Below are 27,038 nucleotides of genomic sequence, written 5' to 3' on the forward strand. Positions count from 1 at the left end.
GGACAGGGACACACACACACACACACACACACACACACACACACACACACACCCTCCTTCAGCACCGCCCCTCCTCCAATGCCCCACAGGCCCCTGTTGCATATGCATGAGGCTTATGCATTATTCATGAGGGGACAAGCCCCAGACAGCTGTGTAAATGCTCACCTCTGGCTGCTCTAGGGAGGAAGTATTTTAAGAGAAGGGGTGTGGGTGTGTGAGGGTGCAAGCAGAGGGAACAGAGTGCCTCTGGGAGGGTATGTGTGTGCGTGGGAGGGTGCACCTGAAACTGTCACTGTGTTGGATCACCTCTGTACATTTGCATGTGTACATGAGGCTTTGTATACAAAAAGCTGATTTTTAATTTAACATTTCTAGCACCCCACAAGTCTTTGCTCATCCCATCCTCACCGTAACACTATGAGGTACATGTTGGGTGATCCCCATTTTACAGGTGGGGAAAGTGAAGCACAGAGAATGAAGCAACCTGTCTAGGGTCATACAATGTATAGAAAGAGGCAGAGTTTTTTTTTTTAATTTTAAATAAATTTGGGGTTTGAACTCATGACCCTGAGATCAAGAGTCACATGCTCCTCCAACTGAGCCAGCCAGGTGCCCCTGAATGTAGTCTGTCCTTTTAACCATACAAAGTGTGTGTGTGTGTGTGTGTGTGTGTGTGTGTGTGTGTGTATGAATTCTGTGAACTCACCCCCTCCTAAGGTCCTCCTCGTCAGGCCTTGTACAGCCATCAGAGGATCCTGCACTTGTTCAGGATTCCAAGGGGGAGAAATGAGGACAGCTGGGAATGGAGGCAGAAGTTGCTAAGGTTTACAGGTTGGTAGTTGGGGGCACCATCCCGAGGTCTGGCCTCTGATCCGCTGTGCAGCCCTAGGCAAACTGCTAGCCCTCTCTGGGTCCCGGGTGAAGCTGTGGTGCCGCTGCCAGAGGAAGACAAGGAGACCAAGTGGGCATGTCATTGCTTTGCCTCCCTAGAGTTCAGCACCACGGATAGGGCCCCGGCTGGCCTCCCAGTAGGGACTCTGGGAGCAGGGAAAGAGCACTGGGAATGGGACCAGCTTTCCTCCACAGCCCCCATGCTGGATGCTATCTACACTCCCCTCCTCAGTGCTATTCTTTTATTGGGGGAGGCTGCAAGAGTTAGATTTTTAGAGGATGCCCTAACTTGCCATCTGTCCCCACCTCCTGAGCCCCAGTGAGGGGAGTGGTACAGAGGGGCTGTGAGGCTTTGGGGAGGGACTATCTCCCCAGAGTTTCTGGTCTCTGGAAGAATGTGAGGCCTGGGAGGGCACTGCTGTGTCCCGGTGCCTGGATTGGGCCTTACTTACAGTTGGCACTCAGTAATTGTCCATTTTATGTCTGAGGGCCACAACCCCTATAGAAGGCTGGACCCACAACTGGAGTTTCTCTGTGGACCTAGGAGGCATCTTTGCCAGGTGGTATGAAGTCAGGAGGAGGGTGGGGTGGGCAGGGGTGAGGCCCCTTCCTCCAGCTGGGACTTGGCAGCTTCTCAAAAATCCCGGAAACCAAGAATAGAATCTTGGCGACAACCAAATCCTGGAATTGAAGCTGAGAATCGTGTCAGTCAGCAAACCCAGATTAAAGGCTGACTTGGAGGCCAGCCTACTGCGAGGACTGGGGACCTCAGGCTGACTGGGACTGGCTACTGCCCTCCTGGAATCCTAGTCTTATGGGTGAGGCCAACATGAAAGATGGGATTTTGATCTTGGCTGTGTTAAGGTCAATAATAGTAATAACAACAGTTCAGGGGCACCCGGCTGGCTCAATCAGAAGAGCATGTGGCCCTTGATCTTAGGGTTGTGAGTTCGAGTCCCACGTTGGGCATAGAGATTAAATAAATACATTTTTTAAAAAACAGCTCAAATCTATTCTTTCATGCCAGGCAGTTCTAGGCATTTTGTACATATTGACTGTACTTACCCATCTATTCCTTCTAACTACCTGATGTTATCTCTAGCTAACCTACAAAGAAACTGAGGCATAGAGAAGCTAATCTACTTGTTGAAGGTCACACAGCAAGGAACAGGCAGATAGACAATACCAGGTCTGATTCTCTTTAACACCCTTACTTCTGACTGTGAAACTTCACTGCTGGGATTCTGAAGTCAGCCGGTCCTGGGTTTGGATCCTGGGTTAACCCTTGCTTGCTGACTGTGTGACCTTGAGTGACACGTTAGCCTCTCTGAGTCTGTTTCTAGGTCTGTAGAATGGGGAGACTTGGTCCTTCCACACTAACTGGGTGGGTTGTACTCACCCCCATTCTCCCTCTGTCTCCATCTTTTTCCAGGTCCAGCATGGGGGCCACGTCTGTCTGGGCCTTGGGCCTCCTGATGCTCCAGATGCTGCTGTTTGTGGCTGGGGAACAGAGTGAGTTAGCTTGTGGGGTGGGAGAGGTTGGGTTCTGGGGGACTGACAAGATGGGGCAGCTTTTTAACTCTAGAGCTTTCTCCTGCTGGTTCCCTGGCTTGGTCTGGAGAATAAAATGAGAATAGATGAAACAGGTCTTTGAATAGTCAAAAGTGAACAAGACACCTGAGAGGTTATTTTTAGTCATTGCCAGCGGAGGCTGGAGGTTCCTGCCTCTCACTGTTTTGCTGAGCTGAGCTGAAGAGAGAGAGAAAAAAATGAAAACAGTGCGGAGATTGATTAGTGATGCCTGTCATGGGCGGGGCAATAGAAATAAGGCATGTATAACTCTCCCTGGCATCTCCCCAGTGATGGTTAAAAGCCCAGGCACTGGAAATGCCCCCTGATTTGCTCTGTGGTTAGGCAAGTACAACGATGTCTCTGAGACTCAGTTTCCTCAACCCTCCAAAAAGACAGTGAGACATGGCTACTTCCGCCTATGGTTATGAAAATCAAATGAGCTGATCGCTATGTATAAAAGTGCCCCTGTTATCAAGAAGGTACTCCTCAAGCACATTTTCCTTCTAATGGCTGCTTCTTACTGGACTTTGGGGTTAAGTGACTTTCCCATGACCACACAGTGAGTCAGTGACAGAGTCAAATCCCTGGCAGCCGGGGTCTGGATTTTGAGTGGATGCACCGCTATGAAGGCATGTGACTCCACTTTTGCTCACAGATTGGGGTGCACATCACAGATCTGTTCACTGCATTGTGATATTGTAGGCAACCTAACCTCTCTGGCTTCAGTCTCCTTATCAGTAAAGTGAGAGAAATAGCAGTCTCTGCTGGTCTTTGTCTTTGAGTCAGGTCCTCTTTCCACCTTCTCCACCCCAGGCACACAGGATGCCACTGCTGCTGCCTCTGCTGCCGCCAACAAGGGGCTCCACATGCAGAAGGTGGGGTCGGGGTCGGTTCGGGCTGCGCTGGCAGAGTTAGTGGCCCTGCCCTGTCTCTTCACCCTGCGACCATGGCCAGATGCAGGCCGAGAAGCCCCTCGGATCAAGTGGACCAAGGTGCGGACTGCATCAGGCCAGCGGCAGGACTTGCCTATTCTGGTGGCCAAGGACAATGTGGTTCGAGTGGCCAAGGGCTGGCAGGGACGTGTTTCACTGCCTGCCTACCCCCGGCACCGGGCCAACGCGACGCTACTACTGGGACCACTGAGAGCCAGCGACTCTGGGCTCTACCGCTGCCAGGTGGTGAGGGGCATAGAGGATGAGCAGGACCTCGTGCCCCTGGAGGTGACAGGTCAGTTGAGGACAGGGGAGAGGACAAGGCTGGGAGGGGAGGTGCTGAGCCTGAAGCTCACCCACAGAATGTCACCTTAGAAGTCACTCCCTGAACAATGATTCCCTTTCAATTCTTCTGACAAAGTAAAGTCCCAAAGAAAGTCTCCTCCAGTGCTACCCTTTCTTTAATACTTCTCTCTCTTTTATTTAAAAAAAAATTTTTTTTAACGTTTATTTATTTTTGAGACAGAGAGAGACACAGCATGAATGGGGGAGGGGCAGAGAGAGAGGGAGACACAGAATCGGAAGCAGGCTCCAGGCTCTGAGCCATCAGCCCAGAGCCCGACGCGGGGCTCGAACTCGCGGGACTGCGAGGTCGTGACCTGAGCTGAAGTCGGACGCTCAACCGACTGAGCCACCCAGGCGCCCTACTTCTCTCTTTTTTAGCTAAGACAAAGCAGCTTCTGGCTCCATCTATTGTGGACCACAGTATTTTATAGGATTTCATAAGCTTTTTTTTAAATTTTATTTACTTTGAGAGAGAGAGAGAGAGAGAGAGAATGCAAGTGAGGGGGGGACAGAGAGAGAGGGAAAGAGAGAGAATCCCAAACAGGCTCCACACTGTCAGCATAGAGCCCAATGTGGGGCTCCAATCCACAAACTTCAGGATCATGACCTGAGCCGAAATCAAGAGTCAGATGCCTAACGTACTGAGCTTCCAGGCGCCCCTCCTAACCTTATTATAAGTCCCTTTCATGGTTACCTACTTTCACATAAGACAAAGGATATTGACTTGCTTAAAATAGGAATACAAGGGCACCTGGGTGGCTCAGTCAGTTATGTATCCAACTTTGGCTCAGGTCATGATCTCATGGTTCGTGAGTTCAAGCCCCACATGGGATCTCTGCTGTCCACGTGGAGCCTACTTCGGATCCTCTGTCCCCCTCTGTCTCTGCCCCTTCCCTTCGCATGCTCGCTCTCTCAAAATAAATAAACTTTAAAAAAATAAAATAGGAATACAAATTTCCTTTTACAATAAAATGATGTGTTTTTTTTTAATAAGAGTGAGGTTTTCTTTTCATAGCCAACTGAAAATATATATTAAGTAAGTAACAGTCCTCAAATACCTGTTTGACCAACTCCTGTATTAAATTCTTTCTGTTGAAATAGCCAGTGTTTCTCTTTTCCTAACTGATCAAGGTGGACAAAACAAAACAAAACAAAAAGTTTTTTAATTATGAAAGCAAAGTCCTACTAGCACAGGGGTGGCACAGTAGACGCTCCATAGGTAATTGACAAATGACTCAATTGACAAATGAATGGATTGTTGTGTGTAAAACATCCTGTGGGTTCTTGCTGGGAAGTCGATTTACCTTGACCTATGCTGGCCATGGGCAAATCCCTGAACCACCTGTCCTGGAGCACAGTGTTCTCCCACCCAACAGTGTCTCACTGCATATTTTATGGGGTCAGCCAACTGTCCCTTTTACACGGCCTCGCTGCTCAAAACTGATAAACCTTGAAGAAAACCGATAAGTGATGAAGGAAGGAAAATCTACTTCTGGGATTGTTCAATTCATTCATTCAACTGAACGTGTATTGAGCACCTACCTACCACATGCTAGTCTGGTGCTGGGAACATATTCATAACTGAGATGCAGCCACTGTCTTCCAGGAGCTCGGAGTTTGATAAAATGGAATCGAATGTTTCATTCCTTTGTCTTGCTCAGCCATTTCTTTCATCCTAAATCAGAATTTGAGTCACAGCGAGCCTATTATTTATGCTTCCCATCCTGGCTTACAAGTCACCTCCTCTAGGAAGTCTTCTGTGACTCCATTCCCAGGCTGGGCAAGAACGACTTGATCTCCCATTGCCACCTGTGCTTTCCCTATCAATACATGTACTTAATTCCTTTGTTTTTAAGATTTTATTTTTAAGTAATCTCCACACCCAACGTGGGGCTTGAACTCACAATCCCAAGATCAAGAGTCATATGCTTACCCTGCTGAGACAGTCAGGCACCCCAGCATGTACTTTATTTTTAAAAGGAAGAATCTCCCTCTTCTCCATGCCTCCTGTCACCTCCAAGGTCTAACCCTAGGCATGAAGAGTGCTATCTTTGGAGTCAGAGCATCCTGGTTATGAATTTTGGCTGTGCCTCATACTGGCTGTGTGGAACGGAACATGTGCCTCAGCGTCTCTGAGCCTTAGTTTTCTCCTCTGGAAATGGGGATAATCACAGTGTTGTTGTAAGATTTCATTGAGATCTTGCTTATAAATGCTTTCTACATGGTAAACATTAGACACATTTTAGCCCTTTATGGTCATCGTTACCAATTTCCTTATTTAAAAATGGGGTCATATCAGTCTGGCATGGTACAGGGCAGCATAGGGGAGCAGGTTTATTATTATCAAACTGGGAGAAGGGGCATTCTGCAAGAAAGAGGTCAGTTCTTGAAGATTGCAGCATAAGTCAGCCCCCTATCCTGGATGTTCCCCAACAGGTGTTGTGTTCCACTACCGGGCAGCCCAGGATCGCTATGCACTGACCTTCGCAGAGGCCCAGGAGGCCTGCCGTCTCAGCTCAGCCACCATTGCAGCCCCACGGCACCTGCAGGCTGCCTTTGAAGATGGCTTTGACAACTGTGATGCCGGGTGGCTCTCTGACCGCACTGTTCGGTGAGGGGGTACACAGGGTTGGGACATGGAGACCTAGCTCCTGGGGAAAGATGGTTGTTGGGGGCCCCAGGCGCACATATTTGAGAGGGACCCCCTCCTTGTCTTGTCAGGTATCCTATCACCCAGTCCCGTCCTGGTTGCTATGGCGACCGTAGCAGCCTTCCAGGGGTGAGGAGCTATGGGAGGCGCGACCCACGGGAACTCTACGATGTGTATTGCTTTGCCCGTGAGCTGGGGGGTAAGTCTGGGGCTGGCAGGACCCCCCCACCCTCACTTCCCTGAGTACCTATTACCCTCCCCAACCCCCATTCCTCCCTAAGTCCTTGCCTAGCTCTCCTAAGTCTCATCCCTCTATAAACCTGCAGCCAATATCTGGGCTCACCCTTCTCTGAGCTTTCCTTCCCTCCCTGAGCCCCTCTCCTTCTCTGTGCCCCTTCCCTCTCTCTGAGGCCCTGTCTCTTCTCTGAGACTCTCCCCCTCCCTGGCCCCTCTCCCTATTCCTACCCTTCTCTTACTCTCTGAGCCCCCTCCCCGCGCCAAGATCCTCCCTTTCTCTGGAGCCCAACACACTCAAAGGCCTGTTACCTCATTTGTAAAAAGAAGCTAAGGCCCTCTTCTTCCTAGCACTGCCTGAGAGGTAAAGACCACAGCGCGGGCGGCGGTGCGCACAGCGGCGGCTATCGCCGCCTTGTTTAGCCACCACCCAAACCCGGCCAGGCTGGAGTTCAGAGTGGGACCCCCCTTCCCGGGCTTCAGGGGAGAATTCCCCAGGCCCGCTTGACCTTCGCTCGCGCCTTCCCGCAGGCGAGGTCTTCTATGTGGGCCCGGCCCGCCGCCTGACCCTGGCCGGCGCGCGTGCCCAGTGCCGCCGCCAGGGCGCCGCGCTAGCCTCGGTGGGACAGCTGCACTTGGCCTGGCACGAGGGCCTGGACCAGTGCGACCCGGGCTGGCTAGCCGACGGCAGCGTGCGCTACCCGATCCAGACGCCGCGCCGGCGCTGCGGCGGCCCAACCCCCGGCGTGCGCACCGTCTACCGTTTCGCCAACCGCACTGGCTTCCCGGCGCCCGGAGCGCGCTTCGATGCCTACTGCTTCCGAGGTGCGTGTAAGGTCAAGCCCCTGGAAGGTGCGTCCCCTGGCAGCCACGCCCCAAAGCTATACATCCAGGTCAAGGCCACGCCCCTGGGAATTTTCCTTTCTAGTGGAGGCGGAGCCCAGACAGAGGAGAGACACCCTTGGAAATACGCTCTGAGAGAAGCCATGCCCTCGGTGAAGCCCACGCCCCTTTCCCTAGGAGCCCCGCCCTGGGGGTAGGATCGGGGCCCGAAAAGGCCAAACTCTGGCGGGGAAGTTCCGTTGAGAGTGAGCTGTATCTCTTAAGGTCCCTGAAAGACACGCTTCTGAGTGGAGCATATTTTAGCTGGAGCCTTGTGCATAAGCATCCCCGGAGGAGGAAGTGCTGTTCCAGTAGCCACGGCCCCAAGGCAAGGCCACACCTCCAGGGACTAGGGATGACCCTAGTCCTTGGAGTGGGACCAAAGTTTCAGAAGCTGGGAACCTGGCTCCAAGGACCTAAGACTAATGTGTAAGAGGGAAAAAAATCCCTTTGTAGGAAGGCCACGCTTATTAGGAGCTTCCTCCCCCTGGGGGAGAAGCTATGGTCCAGGTCTGACCTGCCCCCATGAGAATTGGCCACTGCCTGAGCTTTACCCAGGAACCTAGCTGTCTCTTGACCCCTCCCCATGACCAGTTGACTGACCTTGACAGTGGGCCCCAGCCTGAACAGTAGGAGTGTTAACTTCACACCTTCCTCTCTCTGGGTTTAGGGGGTCCCAGAAACCACGCAGAGATTTTAGAGACAGAGGGGCACAGAGAAACAGAGAGACACAGACGGTTCACGCTGCAGCATGCTAGAGTGGGGGTAGACTTCAGGCAGAACTTCCTGGCCAACCTTCCTAACACAACCTTTTCGGCTTTCTCCCACAGCTCATCATCCTACACCACCACATGGAGACCCAGAGACCCCCTCATCTGGGGATGAGGGGGAGATTCTGTCAGCAGAAGGGCCTGCAGCCCAAGAAGTGGAACCCAGCACTGGGGAGGAGATGGTCACCCCTGACTTCCAGGAGCCTCTAGTATCCAGTGGGGAAGAAGAGCCTCTGATCTTGGCAGAGAAGCAGGAGTCTCAGGCGACCCGCAGCCCTGCTCCTGGAGGCTTCATGCTAGCCTCAAGGCCCCCCCGGGAGGCTGAAGAGGTGTGGCCGAGCACAGTGGCCCCCAGCCCTAGCAGCCCCAGCACTGCAGTGGGCGCTCACACGGAGGCGACTCCAACTGGCCCCGTGCCCAGGAGGAGGGGACGCTTTAAAGGGTTGAATGGGCGCCACTTCCAGCAGCAGGAACCCCACCGAGGCCTGGAGGTGGGGCTTGAGGCCAGCACCCAGGCCCTGACCCCAGAGGCTGCTGGGAATCACGTGGAGCCTCTGCTGGCCACAGGAGCCACAGATGCTTCAGGGGATAGCCGGAGCCAAAGCCCTTGGGCTGTGCTGACCAATGAAGTGGATGTGCCTGGAGCTGGTGAGTGGGGTCCAAGGGAGAGGTGGGACCTGCCTGGGGGTCTGAGGAGGACAGGGGAAGAGGTTCCAAACCCCAGCTGGGTCCTCAGGCCTCACCAAGCCTCAGAAACCCCCTTCTCCTTGGGCCTGGGAGCCAACGGGACTCCACAGAAGGAACTGCTGAGAGATCATTAGAATCACTCTTGTTGATATTGTTGCAGGTTCCCCTGGTGGCAGGAGCCCCCCAGAGCCCTGGCTGTGGCCCCCGACCGTGGCCCCACCCAGCGTCCCAGGCCCCAGCAGCATTGCTGGCCTGGAACTAGAGGAAGCCAAGGGCCCCAGTGTGAGGCCGGCCGCTCCTGAACTGTCCTGGTCTCCCTCAGAGGTCACTGCCCTAGAACCCAACCCCTCAGAGGGTCCCAGCAGTGCCCCCTGGGAGGTATCCCCCATGGTCACTTCCCCAGACTTTCCTGTCATGGCCATGCTTCGTGCCCCCAAACTGTGGCTTCATCCAAACCCGACGCCCCTCCCCATGCAGGCCAACAGGGTCAAGGGGCATAGTGAGGCCGTGGCTTCTGTACCACCCTCCCCTGCCTCAGACACTGAGGCTGTCCCCCAGGACCCTATTTATCCAGAAATGCATTCCTTGCCCCTCTCCTCAGGCCCCACAGGACAGGGTAGAGAGGCCACACCCCCGACAGTCAGCGGCCACAGAGCAGGAAGTGCAGTAGCTCCTTTGCAGACAGCCACAGACACACAAGCCAGTCCTAACTCTCCCAGGGCAGACTTGGGAGAAATTGGGGGGACCAGCCCTACTGGGCCCAGCAAAGCTGAGCGCCCCAGATCCAGTCCACAAGCTGCTGTGGACAGGAATGTGGCGGAAGATTTCGCCGCCACTGAGACTGCCACTGAGCCCACGGGAGTGAGAGACATCTCGGGGTCTGAGTCTGGGGTCTTCGGCACAGCAGAAAGCCCCACTTTTGGCGCTCAGGCCACCACGGACAAGGCACAGGGCACGTGGCCCTCACTGCACAGTGAAGGGCTGGACTCCCACCCCCCATCTGCACCCTCGGGTGTTCCTAGAGTCCTCTTAATTCCTGGGGTCACCCCAAGTTTGGAGCCTTGGGCCACTATAAATGGAGAAGCCGTGGTGGGGCCCACAGATTCCACGGCCACACTGGCCCCCAGTGATGCTGGTGGGATTTGGGCACCTGGAACCCATGTGGTTGAGGGAGCTGAAAGCCCCACCCTGAGCCCTCGAGTGGCCGTGGATTCAAGCGTAGTGATGTCCCTCATGTCCGTGGACCAAGGGGACAAGGCTGGAGTCCTGGCCATGTCCACAGTGGCCTCCTCGAGCTCCCAACCCCATCCAGAGCCGGAGGGCCAGATGGTGACCCAGGGAATACTGGGAGCCTTGGCCCCTTCACAGGACAGCAGCCCCCCAGGGGAGCTTGTTTTTCCTCCTTGGACACCAACGGCAGCCAGCACGGACAAGCCTGTCTCAGTTTCCTCAGGAGAGCCTACAGTGCCGGGTGACTCTCCCAGCACCCCACTGCCGGCCTCCCTGGGCCCAGAGGAGTTTGAGCTGGAGGTCCTTTCAGGGAGCCCAGGTGTGGAGGGCTTCTGGGAGGAGGCAGCGAGTGGAGAAGAGCCGACCCTGCCAGGGACCCCAGCAAATGGAAGTACAGAGGAGGGTGAGTTCAAAGCTTGTGACCTCATCCAGCCCACTGTTGTCAGGGCTTGGGGACAGGGGCTGGGGCGCCCAGATCTGGGAGGAAGGATTGTTTTGGGGGGCCTGGGAAGGTTTCTAGCAGGGGATGATGCTGGAGATGGGAGCTCACTAGGCAGAGTTGAATTGCGGAAAGGGTGTTCCTGGAAGAGACCAGGAACCTGGGCTGGAACACCAGCCTGGGCAAAGGCCAGGAGGTGAAGTTACATCTTAGTTTTGATGCACAGCGAGGGGGGAATCACGAGGCGTTGGGTGGAGTTTGATTTGGGGGATAAATCATGTTCATGTCCACTCTGAGCCAGACGGTGCTGTGCAATACTAGGGTCTGGCCTTCAGTGAAGCCTCAGTCTGGGAAGACAGAGCTGGACACAGGCACCCCGACGCGGGGCTGGAGGGAGGAAGCGTGACAAAGAGGGCTTTCTGTTCAAGTGGGAGTTGCAACTGGGATTCAGTGATGGTGGATCGTCAGGGGGGCCTCGAGCCACAGGGAAAGTGGGTGCTGGGAAGGGGCAGGAGGGGTGGACATCACCCCCGTTTTATAGAAAGCAAAATAAGGCTTAGGGAGGTATGACTGCCTCCTAGTCAGTGGCCAGTGGCCAGACTTCAATCAGAGCCCAAGTCTGTGGAAGCCTTAACTGTTCTGTGCCTAGTGGAGTCCAGAGAAAGCCAAGTGCCCTGTTTCCCTGGGGCTAGGTCTGCCCACTAGCTCAGCCTGCAAATTTTGGCTTTTTTTTTTTTTTTTTTTTTTTTTTGTTAATTTAACTTTAAAAAAAAAAAAGCAGCAGCTAATTAAAAAACACTTATTCTGAGTTGCAAAACACTCTTATTAACACAATTGGTTTTACACTTGCTCCTTTTTTTGAAGGCAAGGTGTAGTGGCAATGCAAATAGCAGATGCAGGGTTTTGTAGCCCACCCTGTCACCTCCGGCCCACCCTGTCACCTCCGGGCCGTCTCCGGGACTACAGCCTTTTTTCTTAGATGCCCAGGAGGCAAGCAGACCCTGGGCAGGGGCGCAAGCGTCACTAAAGACTGCATGCTTGGCTTGTTCTAAGCACTTTACTGCAACCAACTTGGTGAATCCTTATGATGTCCTTGTGGAACAAGTTCTAGTAAGATCCTCACTTTACAGATGGAGAGACTGAGGCACAGGGAAGTCAGATGACTTGTGAGGAACCTTGCAGCCCGAGGAGTGTAAATGATAAGATTTGAATCCAGGCCATCTGACAACAGTCTGTCTCAAACACTAGGTCATACAATGCATATTTCATTGGTATAAAAAACAAACGCCTGAGGTCTTGAGGAGGGGGTGAGCTCATCCAGGGAAGGAGCAGAGAAGAGACTGGTGGGCGGGATGGGCCGAGGGAAGGAAGCTCCAAGCCAGAGGAGCTAGAAAGGGGTGAACAGAGAGGTGGGAGGACAACCATATATAGGGGTGCTAAGGAAAGTGCTTTGGGTGGAGCCCCTAAGACTACAGCTGGATTTGTCTTGGACCTTGCTGTTTTCTTGGCTCTAGACTGAAGCCAGTGGCAGCCTGGGTGGAGGGAGGCAGCCAACGCTGGGGGAGACCCAGGCGCCTACCCACCCGCCTGCTTGTAGCAGAAATGCTAATGAAGCCAAAAATAAATGCAGCACCAGTGAGCGACTGAGTCACCGCCAGCCCGTGGGTAGGTGTCAGCAGCTCAGGGCACCTGGCGGGGCTCACGCGTCCCAGCACCCAGCAGCCCCAGGCGTGTGCACACACGTGCAGGGGTGATAGCAGGGACAGATACACCAGCCCCAGGCCCCTCTGGGCCCACCACCCCTGGGACAGGCTCCAACCTCTACAGAAGGGCCAGGAGCTATCTTCATGTCATTCAGTTAATGAGCGATTATTGAGGGCCCGCTGTGTTTCAGGCCCCATTTTGAGACCAGGTCCCTTGTCCTGTGGAAGCTGACATTCTAGGGCAACATTCTAGAACTTTCCCAGCGATGGAAATGTTCTGGAGCTATGCTGTCTAATATGGGCGCAACCAGCCATGTGTGGTTACTGAGCCCTTGAAATGTGGTTAGCGTGACTGAGAAACTGCCTTTTTACTTTTATTCCATTTGAATTTAAACTTGAATAGCTATATATGGCTGCCGTGTGGAACATCACTGCTCTGGGGGAAGGTGCTGACAAATAATGATGATCTTAGTAAATAAGCAAATTACATTGGAAGTTAGAAAGTGATATGGGCAAAAGAGAAAAGTAAACCAAAGGGTGGGGGATGCCCATGGGTGTTTTCTAGTTTTAGAAGGGGGGGTCAGAAAGGCCTCTCTAACCAGATGAAATTTGAGCAAGGCTGAAAAGGGGGAGGGAGGAGCCATGCAGAGATCTAGGGGAAGAGCATTCCAGGCAGAGGGAATAGCCTGTACAAAGGTCCTGAGGCAGACCTCTGCCTGGCATGTAGTAGAACAGCAGCGCCAGTATGGCTGGAGCAGAATGAGCCAGGGGAAGAGAGGAGGAGGTAGGGCAGGGAGATGTTGGGAAAAAATCACACAGGGTCCCATGGGCTGCAGTGAGGACTTTGGCTTTTCCTCTGAGGGTATTGGGGGAGCCATGGAGGGACCTAGGCAGAGGAGGGACATGATTTAACTCAGGTTTACATAGGCTACCTCTGGCGACTACCAGGGAGAACAGAGATCAGACGGCAGAGATCAGACCAGGGAGGAGGCAACTGCTTATTACCATCTTAATATCTTGTGAGGCCTTGGGCCAAGAAACAAATTCAGAAACAAATTCTAGGTTATAGGAGTTGGAGAGGGGGACCTTAAACTGGGCTTCCAGAACAGAGCCTGGGAGGCCAGTCTTGGTTCTTGTACTGTTCTGCTGTGTGGCTTCGAGCCAGGCCCTGCTCTTCTCTGGACCTTGGTTCTGGTGTCTATGCAGTGGAGGATTGGACGCTGCCCTGATAAGGGATGGGGGTTGGCTGGGATAGGATGAGAATTCTCGCTCTGTGCCTCCCAGGCTCCAGGGTGGAGACCACCCACCAAGGCATCGGGGCCTCTGAGATGGGGAGGGGAGACTCAACTGCTTCCAGGGAAGCCCAGCTGAGGGAGGAAATGGTGGGGGAGGGGGACAAGGACACATACTCCTCAATGCTCCCTGAGTGCCAAATCCATACAGAGCAATGCTGAGACCTCTGAAGATGCCTCAAGCTGATATAGACAGAGCTGGACATGGCATTATGGTCAAGACCGGGAGAGGGACGAACTGTTTTGATTTCTATTTTGTGGATGAGGCAACTGAAATTCAGAGAAGTAATTTGTCCAGGGTCCTTGATGAGTGGCGGAGTCAGGGATTGAACTAACCTCTCTGATTCCAGAGCCCGTGGTTATAACTACAATAATCCAGCACCTCTCCAACCACTGCATCAAAAAAGACTGAGCCACCAGAATGAAGGAGGTGATAGTTCTCCCTCTTGGCTGGTGCTGTTCATACCCTACCTGGGACCTTACCTCCACCTCTGTGCTCCAAGTTGTGAGAAGTGCAATGGCCATCAGGCCATGTCCAGAAGAGAGGGACAAGTCAGGGAAGCACTTAAATCCATGTTCTGGGAGACTTCCCAAAAGAAGCTTTAGGAAGCCAGTTCCACTACAGTCTGTTTCCATAAGCAGAGTGGCCCGCACATGCTCTGGGGCAGTTCCTGAAAGGAATGAGCTCCTCATTAGAGGAGAATGCAAGAGGAAACTGACAACCGCAACTGCCTATTGGGAAGTTATAGAGAGGACTCCACAGAGAGGGTTTGGGGGAGTCTTAGGTCTGGATGCCAGGAAGGCAGACGACATGGTGGCCTGCCTCCTCTCTACACTGCCTGTCCATCCTGCAGCCCCCTTGGATCCCTGCGAGAACAACCCTTGCCTGCATGGGGGCACCTGTAAAGCCAACGGCACCATGTACGGCTGTAGCTGTGACCAGGGCTTCGCCGGGGAGAACTGTGAGATTGGTGAGTGCCCCAGACTCAGGATCTGAACCTGGACTTGTTTGGATCAGAACCCTGGGGTCTACCTCAGCAGCCATCCCCATGAGGACTGAGGGATAAAATGCCGGCTTCAGATGCTCCCTTCTCCTCCCCCTTTCTTTGGATCCAGTAACTCAGTCCCAATTAGGTGAACCAGCACCAAACAGCTGAGCTCTTGTCCCGGGTACCATGGCTCAGGTGTCCTGCCACCCATCACTACCAGGCAGAGATGAGAGGAAAAGACAAATGATAAGGCTCAGATTCCTCCCTGATCCAAGGGGGTTCTCCCTAGCCCCAAAGCCCAACACAGGGAATATGACAAATTAGGAAATCTTAACAATAAATATAAATGACATAAATCTTGAGCCCTGCACATTATTTCATTTCACAACCATACTAATTATAGAATTATAACAATAAATATAAGCAATGTAATTTCGTGAGCTCTTCCATGGACCCTCCACCGACAACCACTCTTGAGGAGGTGCTATTATTATCACCATTTTGCAAAAACGAAAATGAGTCCCAGAGATGGGAAGTGACTTGCCCAAGTCACTCAGGCACAATCTACACAGAAATTGGTTGAATGAGAGCTCAACTGAGATCTAGTTCAACTGATTTCTAGCTCTACCTACAAACAGCTTTGTGCCTCTGTGCAAGTCCTTGCAAATGTTATGGAACTCAGTTTCCCCAAGTTCCACATTCTGGTAGGACCCTCCATCTTCAACATTCTAGGAGTCTGTTTGCCAGAGTATAACCTTCACTCTTCTGAAGGCCAGTGAAGCATTCCACACACTCTGGCTCTCAGCTGGCCCAGTGGCATCTGCTCTCATTAATGCTAATTCATGCTAATTGTTTGAGGTTCCACCCCCTTGGCCTCCAGAGTCATTGGGCCATCTGTGCAGACCACCGTTGCTTCACTCAGGTCCAGGATGGATGGTAGGACCATGACCTCATCTTCTGCCTGGTTCCTTGTGGGGACTGGGAGCCAAGGGGAGGCTGACCTCTAACTCAGTCCCCCCCCTCCAGATATTGATGACTGTGTCTCCAGCCCATGTGAGAACGGAGGCACCTGCATTGATGAGGTCAACACGTTCGTCTGCCTTTGCCTCCCCAGCTACGGGGGTAGCCTCTGCGAGAAAGGTGAGTCTCTACCGAGACCCCAGAAACAGTACCAAGAGGGGGCTGGTTGCTGGGCCACATGTTTCTCACATATGCTTCAGGTCTCCATCTCTGTTTCTGTGGCCGTGAGTTGAACAGATGACAAATTGTTGTTTGGGGATAAAATTCACGTAACATAGAATTAACCTTTTTAGAATGTACAACTCAGTGGCATTCCGCGCATTCACAATATTGTGCAACCACCACCTCTAGCTATTTCCAAGACATTTTCATCACCCCAAAAAGGAATCCTATATCCATTAGCAGTCACTCCCCATTCCATCTCCCTCAGCCCCTGGTAACCAACCACTAATCTACTTTCTGTCTCAATGGATTTGCTGGTTCTGGATGTTTCATATAAATGAGGTCATGCACTATGTGTCATTTTGTGTCTGCTTTCTTTCCACTCAGCATGATGGTTTCCAGATTCATCTACATTATAGTGTGTATCATTGCTTCATTCTTTTTTATGGCTGAATAATAGTCCATTGTAAGGAGATATCACATTTTCTTTATCCGGTCATCGCTTGGTGGATATTTGGGTTGTCTCCCCCTTGTGGTTAATATGAATAGTGCCACTATGAACATTCGTGTGTAAGTTTTTGTTTGGACAATGTTTTCCTTTTTTCTCCCCCCATCCTTTTTGGTGTATATTCAGTAGTACAATGGCGGGATCATATGGCAATTCTGTGTTTAACATTTTGAGGAACTACAAGGCTGTTTTCCACAGTGGCTGCACCATTTTACATCCCTGCCAGCGATGTACAAGTGTTCCAATTTCTCCACATCCTTGCCAACGTTTGTTATGTTCCTTTTTTTAAAAAATTTTTGTTTTGGGGCGCCTGGGTGGCGCAGTTGGTTAGGCGTCCGACTTCAGCCAGGTCACGATCTCACGGTCCGTGAGTTCGAGCCCCGCGTCGGGCTCTGGGCTGATGGCTCAGAGCCTGGAGCCTGTTTCCGATTCTGTGTCTCCCTCTCTCTCTGCCCCTCCCCTGTTCATGTTCTGTCTCTCTCTGTCCCAAAAATAAATAAACGTTGAAAAAAAAATTAAAAAAAAATTTTTGTGTTTTAAATGTTTATTTATTTTTGAGACAGAGAGAGACAGAGCATGAACGGGGGAGGGGCAGAGAGAGAGGGAGACACAGAATCTGAAGCAGGCTCCAGGCTCTGAGCTGTCAGCACAGAGCCCGGCACGGGGCTCGAACTCATAGACCGTGAGATCATGACCTGAGCCGAAGTCGGAGGCTCAACCGACTGAGCCACCCAGATGCCCCATTTTTTTTTTTAATTCTATCCATCCCAGTGGGTGCGAAGTAGTGTCCCATCATGGTTCTGATTTGCGTTTCCTAATGACTAACCATATTGAGCATCTTTTCATGTGTTTATTGGCCATCTGTATATCTTTTGCGGAGAAATGTCTATTTGAGCCTTTTGCCGGGAGAGAAATTTTAGGGCTTCCTGAGACCATCTCCTGAGTTCCCAGGTCCACACAGAGGGTGTGGCCAGATCAGAGGAAACATCAGAGTTGGGACGAGAGGGATGGGTGTAATGATCTTCAGTTGAATATCTTCCTGCGACAGAGAAAGAAGTGACTATGGGGGGGAGAGGTAAAAAGGGTGGGGGGACAGAGCCTCAGGAGGATGGGGGGAGGAAGAGGGGTGATCTGGCCCCACAGTGACCTTGGTTTTGGCCTTCTCTCTGGTGCACTGGCTGTGCTCATGACCAGCAGGGCAGGCCTTGACACAAGGCCAGTCTCCCTCACGCTCCCATCCCACCTCCCAGACACAGAGGGCTGTGACCACGGCTGGCACAAGTTCCAGGGCCACTGCTACCGCTACTTTGCCCATCGACGGGCGTGGGAGGACGCCGAGAGGGACTGCCGCCGCCGAGCGGGCCACCTGACCAGCGTCCACTCACCCGAGGAACACAGCTTCATTAACAGTAGGGACTCTGGAGTGGGCGGGGTGGCCCTTGCAGTCCCTTTGCCAGGGCATCCCCTAGGGTCCTTAAGACACTACCTTTCTGAAGCTGTGTTTATTAATGCTAGCCCTGACCACTTGAATTCATATGTCCATTTATTCACTTGTTATTTCATACTTCACTTCATTCATTAACTCACCAAATATTTACTGAGTTTCTGCTATGTGCCAGGCCCTGTTCCGGGCATTGGGACACAGCAGTGAGTGAGACGCATATTGTCCTGTCTGCAGGGATTGACATCCTTGTAAGGGCTATAGGCAAACAAGTAAATATCTAATTAAATAAGTGTATACTATAATTTAGCTGGTCCTAAGTGCACTGATGACAAATAAAACAGAGCCAGGGGAAAGAGGGGAAGAAGCGTCTGTGATGTGGGGGATGAAATGAGGAAGGAGCTCTGCATAAATCTAGAAAAAGAGTGTTGCATCAGTTAAATCTGGCATTTATTGATTTATTCATTATCCCTCTGCCATTTGTTCATCCATCCAATGATTCACATTTCCCCCATCCCATCCCCTGTTAATTCTTTCATTTGTTAATTCCCTGGTTCCTTCATTTTTGTTTTTTCCCCTCAATGTAATCAAACACATGCTTATCCTTGAGGACACTCAGTGACTGACTCCCTCACTAGGTCTCACCCGCCTGCCTGGTCCAGCCCGGCCTGCTGGCTCTCCTATCCCTTACTCTAATTTCTGCAAAACCTGATGAGTCTCTGTTTATTCCTTCCTGTGGCTATTTGTTTAAGCCACTAATCGTGGCAAGACTGGAGCCTAATTCCAGCCCTTTTCATGCCCCTCCCACCCTCATCGGCTTGGGAAGGGGGGGGGGGGAACACCGCCTTCAGCCCACACAGAGGCTGGGGGAGGGGCTGGGTCCTCCCCTCCCATACCTTCCACCCCTCCTCCGGCCCACAGCCTAGGCTGGGGGAGGGGTGGGCACCCAGCCCTCAGGATGCCCCACCTCGCAGGCTTTGGGCGTGAAAACACTTGGATCGGCCTGAATGACAGGATCGTGGAGAGGGATTTCCAGTGGACGGACAACACGGGGCTGGTGAGTGGCAGGAGCCAGGCTTGGGTCTCCCTAGAACAATGGGATGTGTATAAGCCGCGTGGGCTCTGTGCTCTGGCCTGACTTTACCCTCTTGTGCAAATCAACCATGAAAGTTCCTCGTGGCTCTGAGATTGGGAAAGGAGCTTCAGCGAAGTTCCAGGTCACCCTTGACTTCCCAGCCCTGTAAACACCCGGCCCACCCAGTGACTGAAGTTATAAACGTAGGACTAGGGCCTGAGGTCTCCTCTTGCTCGCTGCCGGGTCCTCCAGCCATGGACTTTAAGATATTCCCATTTCCCTACAGCCCCCTGCCTGACCAGCCTCCCTTATCACTCACTGGGACCCCTGCAGCAGCCCCCCAAAGCCCCACCTTCCAAAACACACGCTTGCTACCTACCCTCTAGCCCCTCCACCTGGCAGCCAGGCGGACTTTTTAAAAAATTGTGGTGAAATTCATATAACATAGAATTAACCATTTTAAAGTTTTCTTTAAAAAAAAAAATGTTTATTTTGAGAGCACACGATTGGGGGAAGAGCAGAGAGAGAGGGAGAGAGAGAGAGAATCCCAAACAGGCTCCGTGCTGTCAGCAAGGAGCCTGACGCATGGGGATCGATCTCAGGAACCGAACGATGAGATCATGACCTGAGCCGAAATCAAGAGTCAGGCACTTAACCGACTGAGCCACCCAGGTGCCCCCTTTGAAACATTTTTTATTTAACTAATCTCTACACCCAGCGTGGGGCTCAAACTCATGGCCCAGAGATCAGGAGTTGCATGCTCTTCCGACTAAGCCAGCCAGGTGCCCCCAAATTAATAATTTTAAAGCGTATAATTCAGTGGCATTTAGTATTTTCACAATGTTGTGCGGCCATCGCCTCCATCTGGTTACAGAATGTGTCCACCCGAAAAGGAAAACCTATACATGGGGACCTTTTCAAAATCATAGATCAGGATTCTCCCTGCTTCAAGTCCTCTCAGGCTCTCTGTTGTTCTCAGGATAAAAATTCACCTCTTCCTGCGGTGAAACACAGTCTGGCGGGCCCACAAAAAGTTAAAGTCAAACACAGAATTGCCACGTGACCCAGAAACTTCGCCCCCGGGTAGATACCCAAAAGAAGAAAGAAGGTCTTTCACTCAGATATTTGTCCACTCGTGTCCACAACAGTACTCGTCACAGTAGCCAAAAGGTGGAAACAACACAAATGACCATCAAAAGATAAATGCATGAACAAAATGTGGTCCATCCAGACGATGATTTACTATTCAGGTAAAAAGCTGATATGTGCTACCATGCGGATGAAATTTGAAAACCTGCTCGGTGGAAAAGGCCAGAAGGCCACAGAGTGTGTGATTTCGTTGACGTGAAGTATCTAAAATAGGCAAACTCGCAGGGACAGAACGTGGATCAGTGGTTGCCAGGGGCTGGGGGCAGGGCAGAATGGGGCGCGATCGCCAATAGGGAGAGAGTTTCTGTTTGAAGGGACAAAAAGGTGCTGGGATTAGACAGTGGTGACAATTGCACAACATTGTGGATCTTATTAATGCCAATGAACCGGACACTTAAAAATGGTTAAAATGGTCAATTTTACGTTATATGTATTTTACCACAGTTTCAAAGCGTCCACCTCCTCGGGCCGCCTGGGTGGCTCAGTTGGTTAAGTATCTGGCTCTTGATCTCAGCTCAGGTCTTGATCTCGGGGTTGTGAGTTCAGGCCCTGCATTGGAGCCTGCTTTAAAATAAAAAATAAGAAAAAATCCACCTCCTCTACCGCAAGAACTGGCCCTTGCCCACCCACACTCACCATACCCCAACTCAGTCCAGCAGCTCCAGCCCCACTGGCCTCTGTTCTATTCCTCAAACAGGATAAGCACCGCCCTGCCTCTGGGCCTTTGTGCTAGCTGTTCCCTCTGCTTGGAATTCTGTTCCCTTCCTGCATCATTTCTACCCTTGAGTCTTCAGCTATCCGCTTGTATTCTCCGGGAATCCCTCCTGGACCTTTGCTCAACTATTTATCTCAGAGTGACCTAGGTGGAAGATTAGACTGTCAGGGAGAAAGGAAGCAGGTAGGAGGGCCAAGGAAGAGGGCACTGCAGCCTTGCAGCCAGAGGAGGGGTGACTCCGGGTGCAGTGGAGGCCACCATCCGGCAGAACGGTGCCCGTTGTAGAGATAGAAACACTGAGTCCTTCAAGTTTGAGTAGGCTGGCCAGGGGAGTCCTGCAGTAAGCAGTGACAGAGTCTGAGCCTCTCTGCCCCTATTCCTGCAGCAATATGAGAACTGGCGGGAGAACCAGCCTGACAATTTCTTCGCGGGTGGGGAGGACTGTGTGGTGATGGTTGCACATGAGAGCGGGCGCTGGAACGACGTTCCCTGTAACTACAACCTCCCCTATGTCTGTAAGAAGGGAACAGGTATGCCGCTACCCTCCCCACCACTTGCCTCTGCCTTTCCCGGGGCCCTTGTTCTCTTTAAATGTGTAAATGTAAGTCAGCCCTGCCCAATTTTCACTACAGTGCTGTGTGAGAGTGCCCATTTTTTCCCGACCTTTGCCAACTCTGTGTGTTCTCAAATCTTTTGTTCTGTGTTCATCTGGGTGGTGAAAAAATAAGATCTACTTGTTAGGGGAGTTTGCGTGCCCTTAAGGATGAGAATAACCGATAGTTCATAGGTTCATAAGCTATTTGGATGTATTTATTTTCCTGTGACCTGCAAGTTCACCTCCTTTGCATAACGTTCTATAGGTTTGTTGGTCTTATTGATTTGTGAGAGCTCTTTACATATTAAGGGAACACTCATATGCGTTCTCGTGTCCACCTTTCTGTTATACTTTTGCTTATTCTTACTTATGTGTCCGTGACAGTTTTCATGTCCTTTCTTCCTTTCCTTTACTCATATTATTCTTATCTCCCACCTTCATTGCTATTATGCGTAAGGATTAAGGAGGATGGGATGTGTCCAGGAGGTTCCTGCCCCTAAGGATCTCCTGGGTTAGGTAGAGGAGACAGACACTGTCACTTCGATTGAGTAAAGAGCAGGACCTGCTGATGGGTATAATTATTCCCAAGAGAAGAAACCAGTTCAGCCCCAGACTTGATGGTCACTTCCCTTACCAGTGGTTTCTCTGTCTCCAGTGCTGTGTGGTCCCCCTCCAGCAGTACAGAATGCCTCACCCATTGGTGCTCGCAAGGCCAAGTATAATGTTCATGCCACTGTACGATACCAATGTGATGAAGGATTTACCCAGCACCATGTGGCCGTCATCCGATGCCGGAGCAATGGCAAGTGGGACCAGCCCCAAATCGTCTGCACCAAACGTAAGTGGCTGTCCCCAGACACCCCAACGCAGGTTTCCAGTTATGTGTGGTCTCCAATTAAAATGTCATATTACTGGGGCGCCTGGGTGGCTCAGTCAGTGAAGCATCCAACTTCAGCTCAGGTCATGATCCCACAGTTCATGAGTTCGAGCCCCACGTCAGCCTCTGTGCTGACAGCTCAGAGCCCGGAGCCTGTTTCGGGTTCTGTGTCTCCCTCTCTCTCTCTCTCTCTGCGCCCCTCCCACTTGCACTCTGTCTCTCTCAAAAATAAATGAACATTAACAAAGATTTTAGAAGCAAAAAACAAACAAACCAACAAAAAAAACCCCGTCATATTGCTACACACTTTCATCTGGCTGAATGTCTGCCTGGTAATGCAGCCTTGCAGATAAGTGAGAACTTACCAGCCTGCCTGGTGTTTCCTTCGTTTCTCCTTCCCATGAAGAGGCCCGCTATATCAGGCCACCCGCCTCTCACCACCTTTTGCCACTTCCTTGTCCTCCCTCACTTCCCTGCAGCCAGACGGTCCCATCGGATGCGGCGACACCATCACCACCACCAGCACCATCACCAGCGTCACCACCATAAATCGCACAAGGAGCGCAGAAAACACAAGAAACACCCAGCAGAGGACTGGGAGAAGGAAGAAGGGAATTTCTGCTGAAGAACCAGGCAAAAGGAAGCACAACCCCTTTCCCACACCTTCCCTGGAGCCTTCACCTGGGGAGACAGAGCCCAGAGAAAAACAAGAGGGTCTGGAAGTCCCTGAGCCCCAAACCTCACACCCCCCCCCACCTCCACAATCCTTTGTAAAAAGCTCCTCTCTCCTCTTTCTTACATACACAAGGTCCTCTTGGCAGGCATAGCCATGTATCTGAAAAGTCAGTTCTAGTCAGGCTGAACTCTGGGACCATCTCCCAGTGAAGGGAAGCACAATCAGCAAAGATCATTCTTTGCATTGGTTAAGTCTTTTGTTGGCAAGGCTGATTACCAGTTGTTGAAATAAGGCTTTGATGAAGGTGCAAGAGTGTATGTTTGGGTTCACACTAAGGAATTGCTTTTCACACCAGAAGATCAGGCTTAGTAAACTGTCAGATGTGCAGGTTTACTAAATGCAGGCTGAAGCTTTCAGTTAAGGTCATTGGCTTTGGGAATAGAAAACTCCATGGAAGCACACTGCTTGAACTTGACAGCTGTCTTCCTTCACCCTGGACTTCAGCACAAGTTCCTTCTCTGGTCTTGGTGGATAAATGGAGTATGGAACTCCTGTGTACTGAATTTTAGGAATGTTTTTAGAATAACCTCCTTCTGTGCCCTCAAGAGTTGGGGTCAGAATAGTCAGAGCAATATATGGGAATAGAAGGAAGGTGTATTGCTTACCCTCCCAGGTCTAGTCCAGTGCTGAGATTTGGTGGTTCTGTACGTGTGGTGAATCTCTCTCACACACACAGATGAGAGGATGTTTAGGGCTTGATGAGCCCAGATTTCTTCCCCCTCCATCTCTCAGGGAGACAAAGAACCTCCTTCCTGGATCAAGGAGGTGCCAAGTTTTCTAGCTCAGTGCCCATCCCCGTCCCTCCAGAGACATTGGTAGTGCCCCTGCCCTGGGTCCTGCCCCCACTCCTGCCCCATCCCTGTCTTCATTCATTGCCTGGTGGACTAGAAATGCTTAAAACTTGAAGTAGTAACATCTTCCTGCGGTCATGTTGTAGCGAAATGCACAGTGTTAAAAACTGAAACACACACACACACACACACACACACACACACACACAGAGACACACACATTTTTCTCTCATTGCTTTTTAAAAATCTTTTAAGTGGGAAAGAACTGACTAAATCTGTTCCCCCAGTTGGCAACCTGTAAAATAGTTCTCCAAGCCAGAGGCCAGGATTCAGCTCCTTGATCTCTGGCAGGGAAAACCCCCATGGTATCCTTCATGTTTTGTCCCCTCTGAACTCCTCTCCTCTGGGAAAAGTCTGTGGATCTGTGTTAAAAATTACAGTGGGGAATGGCCCTCTGCAAGAAAGAAAAATAAGAAAGTAGATGGTCCAAGGGTTCAGTAGAGAAAGAAATGTGTTGATTGAGCCTATATTCCTCCTGGGAAGGAATAATCATAGCCGACAACTATGGAGTCTATACTGTTCTAAGGACTCCCACACTATCTCCTTGAATCTTCTCAACAGCCCAGTGATTTTGGAACTATTATTTCCCCCATTTTACACATAACAAGAGTGAGGCTCAGAGAAGAGAAAGGCACTGGTTTGAATCCACAGCCAAGACAGGAGAAAGGATTTGGTCCTTCATCTGTCTGATTCCAAACATTGCTTTTACTTTGGGGGAATGGACTGAAGCATAATTATACTCTCTCATATGCACAGGCAGATTTAGGAAAAGATTGAGAAGTGCAAACTAGACCCTTATCCTTGACCATGGTCTTCAGTCTTCCCCGCTATAGACATTATCTCCTGCTCCACCTTATAGTTATAGAGAAAGCCCAGGGATGTACATTTGCCTTCTTGCTTTGATAATTTTTTTTTTTGCTTTTAAAAATATAATAACACATCTTCAATAATTCATGTCATAAAATAATTTTCCTTTGGGGGTGGTGCTTGGGGGTGCAGCTTTTTTTTAGGGGGGGGGGGCTTGGTTTATGCTCCCTGCCCTTGGCCCCCTTAGTCCCTTGCTCGGCCTCCACCCAGCTCCCTGGTGGGAGGGGGCTATGGTCTTTTCTAAAGTGGGTGGTTTGTCTTTTAGTCTTTCCCTTTGGGATGTGCGTGTGTTTGCGTGTGCCGCGTGCGTGGCATGCGTGTGAGTGTGTGCGCGCGTGAACAGCTTCGGGTTCTGCTGGTTTTGCTGTGAGCTGCAGTGTTCTGTGGGTCTGTGGTATCTGACACTGTGGATATTAATGTACTTCTTGGACATTTTAATAAAATTTTTTAACAGTTCCACCTGCCTGTCGCCTCCTGAGACCTTTCTTCATTAATTTACTCAGCAACTACTTGCTGAGCAGGTATTATAAGCCAGGTACTGTGCTGGGTGCTGGGGAGATAATGGTGAACAAGACAGACATGCCCCCGGGAGGTGGTCAAGAAAGGCTTCCAAGAGGAGGTGGGTGGGATCTAACGGAGGGGTAGTGTTAACTAGATGAGGAGTGGAAAGAAAGGAAGACACTTTCAGGCAGAAGAAAGAGACAAATATCTTCTTCCAGAAGGGACATGGGCTATTTGAGAAACAGCAAGGAATCCATAGTGGCTGGAGCAGAGTGATAGAGGTTGATCGTAGGAGGAAATGAGGTCAGAGACACAGGGGATGGACTACTCAGGGCCATATGGGCTGTAGTGAGGAGTTTAGGCTTCATTCTAAAACCAATACTGACAAAAACCAAAAAAAAAAAAAAAGCAAAACAAAAAACATAAATGAGGTCAAAAGGTAAATTCCAACTTGGAAACAAATTTTCAAATCAAAGATAAAAGACTTGTCTTAATATATAAAGAGCTCCTACAATTCAATAGGAAAAAAAGACTAATAATCCAATAGCCAAATAGGCAAAGGATGTGAATAACATGTTCACAGAAAAGGAAATACAGATGCTCTTAAACTACAACATATATTCAACAAAATAATACACGTTTTGCAGGAACATCAGGATGAACAAAGAAGAGCATTTTTAAAAATTTTGCTCAATGTTTATTTATTTTTGAGAGAGAAAGAGAGAGCAAGTGGGGAAGGGGCAGAGAGAGGGAGACAGAATCCAAAGCAGGCTCCAGGCTTTGAGCTGTCAGCACAGAGCCCGACGTGGGGCTTGAACTCACAAGCCATGAGATCATGACCTTAGTTGAAGTCAGACGCATAACCGCCTGACCCACCCAGGCGCCCCAAGAAGAGCATATTTAAAAAGAGAATCAAATAAATCTAACAGGAGAGGAGGCTTGCACTGATCGATGGTGACAGCATACCCAACCTGAGAACGATTTATGACTTCCTCAACCACCTGCACCTAACGTCAAAGTGGAGAATGTTTGTTCGGTTTCACACATAATAAGAGAACAGCCAGTGACAAGCACCATGAGATACCGTTTCTTATTTATCAGGTTCACTATGGTAAAAAGGGATAACACACAATGCTGATTAAGATGTGTGGAAAGAGGCGAGTACATCTATTACTGGTGGGGTATAAACTGGCCCCACCCCTAAGAGAAGGTGGAGACCACTATCGAAGTGGCAAATGTGACTCCTTGATTCAAAGCTCTTGATATCCTCTATCCTCCTCTGGTTATACTTGTGTGAGATGATGTGGGCACTTATTCACAGCAAAATAGGGGACTCTAAATGTCTGCCATTAGGAAGTGGGCTACAAAAATGGCGGTGCATCCAAACAATGAATAACCTGCCAACTTTCAAAAGGATATGGGGGTGGGGGATCTTTATACGGTGATGGAAACTATCTCAAATATATATTATTAAGTCAAAGAAGAATGACTTTAAAAGTATACATGGCACCAGAATGTTCCTAGCAGCATTATTCACAATTGCCAAAAGGTGGAAAAACCCAAATGCCCATTAACTCATGAACGAATAAACAAAATGTGGCATACACATACCACAGAATATTATTCAGCCATGAAAAGGAATAAGGTCTTGATTCACACTCAACATGAAGGAGACTCAAAAATATTATGCTGAGTGAAGGAAGCTGGACACAAAAGGACATATATTATATGACTCTGTATGAAACATCAAGAACAGGCAAATCTAGGGGCGCCTGGCTGGCTCATTTGGTAGAGTATGAAACTCTTGATCTTGGAGTTATGAGTTTGAGCCCCAGATTGGGTGTAGAGAGTACTTAACATTTTTTTAAAAAAATCAATTACACAAATAGGCAAATCTCTGGAGATGGAAAGTTAAACAGTTGCCA

General features: G+C 50.5%; 1 protein-coding gene across 2 annotated transcripts; it reads left to right on the forward strand.

Annotated features, from left to right (window-relative positions):
• Window positions 1–806: 806 nt before the first annotated feature.
• On the forward strand, window positions 807–25,075 carry NCAN (neurocan). Of its 2 annotated transcripts, XM_040445026.1 has the most exons (14): window positions 2,324–2,403; window positions 3,277–3,690; window positions 6,177–6,351; window positions 6,462–6,589; window positions 7,156–7,449; window positions 8,337–8,924; window positions 9,124–10,596; window positions 14,482–14,598; window positions 15,643–15,756; window positions 17,557–17,715; window positions 18,722–18,804; window positions 21,072–21,216; window positions 21,937–22,119; window positions 22,638–25,075. In XM_040445026.1, exons 1-14 carry the CDS (start codon window positions 2,331–2,333, stop codon window positions 22,781–22,783), a joined length of 4,092 nt encoding a protein of 1,363 aa, XP_040300960.1. In that variant the 5' UTR covers window positions 2,324–2,330; the 3' UTR covers window positions 22,784–25,075. The 2 variants fall into 2 exon arrangements, with proteins under 2 accessions (XP_040300961.1, XP_040300960.1); XM_040445027.1 differs by lacking the exons at window positions 17,557–17,715; window positions 18,722–18,804; window positions 21,937–22,119; window positions 22,638–25,075 and adding an exon at window positions 807–831 and having other exon boundaries at window positions 21,072–21,189.
• The last annotated feature ends 1,963 nt before the right edge of the window (window positions 25,076–27,038 follow it).

Source organism: Herpailurus yagouaroundi, unplaced genomic scaffold (assembly GCF_014898765.1).
Source record: "Herpailurus yagouaroundi ecotype Mexico unplaced genomic scaffold, PumYag 193, whole genome shotgun sequence".
In the NCBI taxonomy this organism is placed as follows: Eukaryota; Metazoa; Chordata; class Mammalia; order Carnivora; family Felidae; genus Herpailurus; species Herpailurus yagouaroundi.

Bases quoted from the DNA above. Each gene is read 5' to 3' on its own strand.
- NCAN (XM_040445026.1), top strand. From the start codon at position 2,331: ATGGGGGCCACGTCTGTCTGGGCCTTGGGCCTCCTGATGCTCCAGATG. The intron at 6,352-6,461 runs GTGAGGGGGTAC...TTGTCTTGTCAG, and splicing joins CTCTCTGACCGCACTGTTCG to GTATCCTATCACCCAGTCCC. The intron at 7,450-8,336 runs GTGCGTGTAAGG...TTTCTCCCACAG, and splicing joins CGATGCCTACTGCTTCCGAG to CTCATCATCCTACACCACCA.